At 37.4% G+C, this 9039-nt stretch overlaps 1 protein-coding gene across 1 annotated transcript; it reads right to left on the bottom strand.

Annotated features, from left to right (window-relative positions):
• Positions 1-6210: 6210 nt before the first annotated feature.
• On the bottom strand, positions 6211-7207 carry LOC145685505 (uncharacterized). Its single transcript, XM_081757900.1, has 2 exons — positions 6857-7207; positions 6211-6690 (listed from the first exon to the last, which is right to left on the bottom strand). The coding sequence occupies exons 1-2, from the start codon at positions 7205-7207 to the stop codon at positions 6211-6213; spliced, it is 831 nt and encodes a 276-aa protein (XP_081614026.1).
• Between the last annotated feature and the right edge of the window lie 1832 nt (positions 7208-9039).

The following is a 9039-nucleotide window of genomic DNA, read 5'->3' as shown; positions in this document are numbered from 1 at the left end:
AGATTGTTGCGACTAAAAGGGACTGTCCGAACTAAATCGGAACGTCTAATAGCCTTATGTTAATACTCACATTTCCTGTCTTTTATAGGTAAAGGAAAACAGTAGAGTGAGGAATGTTTTACCAAATGGAGAATCTGGAGAATACAACTGTTATTGAACGCGTCCGTAAGAAGCATTTGACACTGGAAGATGTTCATACCAACATGGTTACTATCAGCACCTTTTTGTGTTCAGAACGTGTGAAGGGTCATATCATCCTCTAAGCAGATTTTCACATTTTTCATAGGCATATACAGATGGTGATCAGAAAAATGGAAACACCTGAACGAAATTGCAACTTAGCAGATTAATGATGTCGGGCCACCTTTCGCCTTCAGAACAACGTTGATGCGACGTGGGATGGAGGCATAGAGGTCGTGAATTTTAGCAAGTGGAATTTTACACCATTCCTCGTGCAGGGCATCGGCCAGTTCTGTGAGAGAGGATGGAGGTGGAAATCGTCGCCGAAGTCGTGTTTCCAAGACGGACCACAGATGCTCAATTATGTTGAGATCAGGGTATTGAGCGGGCCAGGGGACGTGTTGAACTTCATCTCGATGTTCCTCAAACCACGCTAGCTGTGTGAATGGATGCATTGTCATCCTGGAAGATGGCGTCATTGTCCGGGAACAACATCCGGACCATAGGATGCAAGTGGTCTCCTAAAATTGCGACATAATCGTTGGCAGTGATTCGTCCGCTAAGTGTGACCACAGGACCCAATGAAAACCATGATATGGCGGCCCACAGTATCACCGAGCCGTCGCCATGTTTCACAGTTGGGCGGAGACACCGCAGATCATAAGCTTCTTTGGGCGTTCTCCACACATAAACACGGCCCGTGGTTAGGAATAGGGTGAAGGATGACTCATCCGACCATATGACAGGTTTCCAGTCCTCAACGGTCCAAGTTAACGGTAGCGGCATCATTTGCGGCATGCGAAAGCGTTATGGTCCCTGATGAGCGGTTTGGCCCTTGCAACACGACCCCGTAAGTTCATGTCATGTAATTCGCGGCGGACTGTGATTGTAAAAGCAGGGTGGGGTAGGTGCTGATTGAGTTCCTCCGTCACTTGCTCCGCAGTGACACGACGGTTCTGCGTGACAATGCGCTTTAATACCCGGCGTGACCTGTCGCTCATGATTTTCTTCCGCCCACTCTTCCCCTTCCCAGATGTGGTTTTCCCGTGTGTTGTGTAGGCCGTCATCACCTTCGACCCTGTCCAAGTGACACACCTAACACAGTGGCCACTGCCGTCACACTCACTCCACATAACCGCGCACCAACAATTTGCTCTCTTTGAAAATCTGAGAGATCTCCCATTTTACACTACCTCCGTATGCTGCAGCCACTGGGCACTGCTGTTCCACTGCGGCTGACGTAGTATGGAGACCGACCTAACACACCACCACCAGCGGTCTGGCGCTGCGGGCGCCACGACACCACTGCCAACCCATACATCTGACGTGTTGCCAACTACAGGTGTTTCCATTTTTCCGATCACCATCTGTAATTATCCTTATAATTAAAATGCGTGTATATATCTTAAGTATCGGGAAATTATCTATCCTCCAGGACCACCATAATAAATAAACTTGTCTTCTACATTAAGTGATATTTCTTCTTATGCTACTGTAAATACATGAAAAATTAAATGTATGAAGAGAGAACAACTGGTATATTCATAAGAGTCCATTGGAATGTGTGGTAACCACCACTACATTACCTGTATCCGCCTGTGGGTGAAACCGGCAATAAAATTCTATTTCCATAATACTTAGAAAGAACTAGTAATTCTGAGAATTTTTATTCCAGAATTTCAGTTTTTTTTTTTTTTTTTTTTTTACTAATGATATCCCAGTTAAAATAAAATTCCTGATGCTCGGTGGTAGTTCATCTGGTTCGGATTCCACGTTAACTGCTAGGTCCTAGTATCATATAGAATCATTGTTGAAAGTGACGATAATGTCAAATTAAATTAAATTAGATTAATGTTTCTTGAGATGTGTGATTGAGTTTATCTATTTTAACGATGGGCGGTAAATCAACTTAGATTTACGTTCTGTTATACGTCCGTAACTTGGGGACTCTTTAAATCTGTCATCTAGCGGCCAGATTTCATAATATATAGTTTGCACTTCGTACACACTGCACTGCACTGCACTTTGTTGCGGCACTGCAAGTATGATTATTTCAGCATTAACTTGAATTCTTTTCTCATTATACGTATGGTACTGTACCAACTTCAGAGTCAGAAGTATCTCGAAACTTTGGATTCATTCCTTTTTGGAATAAAAATAACATTAACCCAGTATTGATTGTCACGCTTTTCTAACATTGTTGTCGTTTGGGAAGAGCAAGTGGCACTGCCCCGTTAAATTTGAGAAAAGTTTTTAATAAATTGTAGACCAATACACTAACAGAAAAATATGAACTCTTAAGTTCCGTTGCAATCTCCTCCCCTTGACCCAGAGAAACCTGAAATGACAATACTGCTTCCTAAATATAATATAATGTCCAAAGCTATAAAACTTCTGCAAATTAAACGTTTTGCGTCGTTCCTTGAGTCCTAGAGGAGAGATTGTTGCGAGCTATCGCCATGAATAAATAATTAAAAAATAAAGTTAAATCTTTCAGATGCTACGATCGAAATTTTACTCTATAGTACGCGAGAGGCAAATGATTTATGATAATGAATCATTTGAAAGAAACTAATAGAATGAAAATGCGGGAGGAAATGGGGAATTCTAAGGAATCTGACAGACACGAAGTTGTTACCGAAACATTACTTGGCTTTGAGTTAAACCAGGCATTCTGCGGAGCAGATGTGAGTGTTGTACTACTGAGATAGCCACCGAATCCCGATAGGAAAAATTCCCATAACTATTGCATCGAAATCCAGACACCTTTTAACACTTCAAAACATAGATATTATATAGGAAGGCATATCATATGATAATTAATTACGAAAAAAACATACACTGTTCATCATGTGCTGTCAACATGAAGGAAAAACGCTTAACAATATGCGCACGGTTCTACCGCATATTATTATACTTCAGAATAATATAATCGGTTGTGGGAAGACATTTCCATACTACAAAGACACAATTTCACGGGAGGCATGGAAAGAAAAAAAGATAAGTTTCATCCTTTTGACCGTACTTACTGAATCTAAATTCCAATTAAAATACATGAGAGATAATAATCAAACCACTAGAACAAATGAAATATCATAAAAATGAAAACAAATAACCAGTGTTGCACTTACATATAAGTTAAACATCCTATGGCTTATTGTCCCATATCCTTGGGGGGCCCTCAAAAAATTGAAAGAAGAAAGCTAGATTTTTATTTATAAGTCTTAAGATACATATTCTTCGGGGGCCCTCAAAAAATTGAAGGAAAAAAGCTAGATGTTCATTTATAAGATATATGATAAAATAAAAATAAAAATTCTGTAAGTAATGGAGTCCTTTCTTGTAGCCTGCTTCAGAAAATATCACATTGACAAAGGACAATTGGTCAAATAATGAGCCCCATTACCTTTAGTAATTTAGGGCCTCAACAAACATAAATCAAGCTCTTTGAATACCCTTTGTACTGATGACCTAAATGAGAGTTATATATAAAATATTAGAGGTTTGCGGTGAAACAGTGCGGTGTAATCGAGGAAGGTAAACCGAAATATTTCACTTTTAAGTAAAAAAAAAAAAAAAAAAAAGCTATATTTTAGTAAGAAAACGTACTTTAAACTAGTCTACTTCAGGTAAGTCACAAGTGTTCCAGACATTATTTCAGTTCTGTAATTATTCAAAATGACCACCACTTGTAGTATGGGTTATATCAATGATATATCATAATTCCTCCTAAGAGTATTGTAGGTTATTACATTTAAATTGACTGCAGGTGTAATATGCTTCCGTTTTCAGTAAATTGTAAAAACTAACGTCGAGTATTGATGGAGTAACCCGTTTGGAAGCTCCTTCTCTGAAAGTGTCAATTGAAGCAAGTTCCAACTTCCTTCAATTAATCAATTGTAAAACAACATTGTGATACATTATCAATTATTAATTCCCAGAGCAAAATATAACAGGTCGTTAAGTTTGAGCTTCGAGATTGCCAATTAAGCGGAAGGACAAGGAAAGTAAACAGTGGCCAGTCCAGGATCATTAAAAATATCTCATTCAGATACTCTCGATTTAAAACGGCAAAATGAGGAGGCACTCCATCTTGCTGAACATTCTCTTCTCTCTCGACTCTGCTGGATTTCGAAAATGAAATGAACCTGCTACTGAACGCATCTAGATATCAATGTTGGTTAAGAGGTCCAGCAAAAAATTACAGCAGGCTTGCCAAATGTAACTTTTTTCTCCGGCAGAAGCTTGAAGATGTGATTTAAACAAATTTAGGCCTGCTGAAGTCAAATATCGAAATCGTTTTTGAACATCACGTACAATTCTTTTGCTATTTGCAATCGAAATTTCTGTATGGTTGTAATTTCGGTGGAAAACAATATAACAGACAATATGTGTAATTTGAATGAGATATGATCAAATTGGAACGAATATACAAAACACTACCTTACGTAACAGGTTCTTTTGTGAAAGATATAAACCTCACCACAAGAACACTATATGTTTTCATATCACATACAGTTTGCTACTACATGGAATCACTTTTTTATACTGTTTCAATTTCAACACAAAGTTCACCACAATAGACAGTATCTACGACATGAATAGAACACGATCAAATTGGTTGGAATATACAAACATCGCACTACTTAATGTAAAATGTTCATCGCTTCAATGAATTAACCTCACTACAAGAACACTATTTTTTACTGCGCTTTTGTGAATGAACGCTGTGTTGATTGAGTTTTTGTTCCTGAGTAGGGTTATCTCGCATTAGATACAAACAATGATCTGACGTCATGGGGACGTCCCATCGCCACTGTAGTCTTCGTTCCATTTCGTTTGTGTCTTGATGAAACCGCTCGCCATCTTCATCGCTGTATGATCCTAAATTTGCAAGAAAATAGTCCAGATTACTGTGCAAGAAACGTAATTTTAAGCTCATGAGACAACTAAATTTTTGGAAGTCGTTGAACATGTGTTCAGCAAGCTGTTGGTAGTTGTCATCTCTAGCATTACCTAGGAATTTGCAGGAAACACTCTTGAAGGATTCCCATGGCTGAAGCTGTGTTTCATTCATCACCCTAGCGAATATAGGATGCTTCATAAGCTTCGGAATTTGAAGGCCGCCAAAAGCTCCTTTCTTTATTTTTGATTTCCGACAATCCTGGAAATTTCTGACAGATGTACCGAAATAACGGACTACTTCTATCCAAACTCTTAACGCAGTACTTCATAATTTCCAATTGTATATGTAGAGGGTGCAATAACATATTTTGAGAATTAATTAATGGACGTTTTACAATGTTCTTTTGCTCTTGACACGAACTGTTTCCTCTTGGGCCACTGAGAAACTAACCAGCGTCTATCCTTATCTCGAGAGTCTCACTCACACAGAAAACACCAGAGCTTTGTGTAACGTGCTTGCTGTCCCAATATGAGAAAGTACATTTTTAAATCACAGCACAATAACAATCTGTGTACATTGTATTTCCGTTTGTGCAAAACCATAGATAAATATTGATTGTCTGAAGATCCAAACTTGAAAAGTTACATTTTACAGTAATCAGAATTCTGGCTGGGTAGATAAACTCGTAACCACCTTAGAATCTCGTGACTGGAAAGCCACCGTTATGTTGTACAAGTTGCCCCAATTTCTTACACCTTTGTTCGTAGCTAACGTTAGGAGAAAAGAAAGAAAAGAAAAAAGTTTCTGGCGCAGTTCTTATCATTCTAAATTTTCTTTATTTATTCACACTTACACTACTTATAGTGCTATCGGTTACAATTCATTTTCAAAAGGTAGTCTAAATTATTTAACATATACAAACATATTTCAAACTGTTCAAAAGACTCATTTTTAAGTACACATGATCATAATCAAAACAATCTTCTTTATTTTTTTAGTCTCGGCATGTGCTTAAATTTAAGCAGTTTTCGTCAACATCTCCACATCACTGCCAACATCTGCCCCCCGGTCCTCTATTGATCATATCCCCATCTGTCGGGAGGTCTTCGTTTTCTTTGTGACATTCAGTGTTGTGTACAAATAGTCTCAGTCTGCTGAGTTATGGTGTCATTACAATCCCCTCTTTTTACAGACCTATTTGTATTAGTATTATCAAAATAATGTTCTTGTAACCTTCGATCAACTACTAATTGACTTGTGTGTCTCGATTTCGGAATTCCTTCACACTTCTGGTCTCTTCGCCTCAATTTCGCCGAATCTTCAGAATCCTTCATTCCTTTATTTTTGTCACTGTAAATCACTTTAGGAATTCTCACCTGGTGCCTTTGATACTTACGAATGATACCATTCACCAACACTTCTAAAATGTTATTACCTAGAAATCTCACAAAACGGCCTTTTACAAATTTAGGTAATTCTCTAGTATAATTCCTCACCCATATTGTCAATCCCTCGGTCAAATCTGGTTTATGATGTTCTAAGTAATTGTTCTTCTCTTTCTGACTATTAAATGCTTTCGGAGAAATATTGTACCATGTGTGGGGCTTAAATGAAAAAAATAGTGAAGCTGGAGAAGCGTTGATAACTTTAGTTGGAGTATGCAGAAGAGCATAATTAATTTCATTTATCCAACTAACTATACTCTGAATAGTAACCTTGTATCCGTTTTGTACATATCTCTTTTTTAGAAGTTTTTTTTAAAGTTTGTACAGCTCTTTCCGCACTGCCATTACTTGCAGGCGAGTAAGGCGGTGTAGAAACTAATTTAATGCCTCTTTTCAGACAATAATCTTGAAATTCGCCACCTTTAAATGGAGGTCCATTATCCGTCACGATAGTTCCAGGAAATCCCACCAATGCAAATAATTCTTCTAAACAAGACAATGTTGTGCGAGCGTTCGTAGAACCTACTTTCCAAACTTTAATCCAATGCGAAAACGAATCTACCACAATCACAAAGAGAAATCCAAATATTTGGCCATGATCCACATGAATTCTTTCGAAAGGTCTTTCCGTCTTGGGCCATGAGCAAAAATTATTTCTAGGTGCATTATTAGCCATCGCAGAACAAATTTCACAGTTTTGCAAATACCTATATAATTTCTTATTCATATCAGGCCACCAGACTTCCCTATTAGCTAATGTTAATGCTCACTGTGTAGTCTTTCCTTGTAGATATCTCTCAATCCTCGACGAAGTACTATCCTTCCTTTCCAAAATAAACAATCACCATGAATTTCTAATTGAAATTTTCTTCGAAATAATTCTTGGTATTCTTTATAGTCAAGACAAGGAGGTAGTCGTTTAGGCCATCCATTTAACATCCATTCCTTAATCTGAACTAACGTGTGATCTTTTCGGAACTCTTCCCCTATCTCCTCTTTACTCAATATGTTAGTAGAAATCTCGCTTATGTAGTCAGGAGCTATTAGCTCTTCTTACGTAGGTACACTTAGAGGAAATCTAGATAAAAAACAGCTACTTTTACTGACTTGCTATAAACGATATTACAGTCATAATTATCCAGCATAAGAAACCATCTTTGCATACGTGGAGAAGCGCCATCAGGAGGAGCTTTCAATCCAAAAATCCATTTAGCAGGCTGGGAATCCGTCAATATTTTAAAAGTCCTACCAAATAATAACTTATGAAATTTACGAACACCTAAGATCATAGCTAAAGCTTTTTTTTCAAATTCAGAATAATTCCTTTCCGCTTCTGATAAAGTAGCCGATGCACAAGCTACTGTTTTTAACTGCCCATCTATTTTATTGTATAATACCGCACCTACACCAACTGGAGATGCATCTGTCATAAGAATTACTTTGGCCTTTTCATTAAAGGGATTCAAAATTTTCGCATTCTGTAGCATATTTTTTGCAGCACGAAATTCCTCTTCTTGTTTGCTTGTCCATTCCCATTTTACACCTTTTTTCAACAATCTATATACCTCGGAGATGCTTGATGATAAAGAAGGTAAGTGCCGGTGATAAAAATTTAGCATACCCAGAAATGACTGCAACTGGACTACATTTCGTGGAGAGGGTGTGTCCAATATAGGCTGTAGTTTATTCTTTGCTGGAAGTATACCTTGTTGAGAAATATCGTACCCTAGACAGGTTATAGAATCTGCAAAGAAAATGATCTTTTCTTTATTCACCTGTATATTACAACTTTATATTCTGTTCATCACAATTTCAAGTAACATATAACGGGTCCTTGAACATCGTAATAATCAAACCTTTTAGTCAATCTGAGAGTAGTTGAATCCTACCGACTGCGCAAGTTGTTATCATTCTAAATTTTCTTTATTTATTCACACTTACACTACTTATAGTGCTATCAGTTACAATTCATTTTCAAAAGGTAGTCTAAATTATTTAACATATACAAACATATTTCAAACTGTTCAAAAGACTAATTTTTAAGTACACATGATCATAATCAAAACAATCTTCTTTATTTTTGTTTTAAGTCTCGGCATGTGCTTAAATTTAAGCAGTTTTCGTCAACATCTCCACATCACTGCCAACATTTCTTTTACTAATTCTTGAGGAATAATCAAAAGTCATTGGTTCGAATTCCTATGCTTGAAATATAACAAACCTTGATAACAAGTGACATGTTCTGGAGAACTATCCAATAAAGACCTCAACTTTATACAAAAATCATCGTACTGTTGCTTTTCGCTGACTTTCTCCATATTGAAAAGAGACAAGTCTTGGACAGACAAGCAATTGACATGATACTCTTCTAACTTAGAAGACACTTCCGGTGGATTCCTACTCAATGTATCTGCTACAAAGTTCAAACTCCCGGGACAGTGTTCGAAGACAAGGTCAAACTTTTGTAATTTAAGAAGCATACGAGTCGTCCTTGTATCTAAGTTCTTC

Source organism: Thermobia domestica, chromosome 5 (genome assembly GCF_964235325.1).
Source record: "Thermobia domestica chromosome 5, izTheDome1.hap1.1, whole genome shotgun sequence".
Classification (NCBI taxonomy): domain Eukaryota; kingdom Metazoa; phylum Arthropoda; class Insecta; order Zygentoma; family Lepismatidae; genus Thermobia; species Thermobia domestica.
Note: the sequence above shows the minus strand (reverse complement) of the source record. Positions and strands in the feature narration are given on the sequence as shown.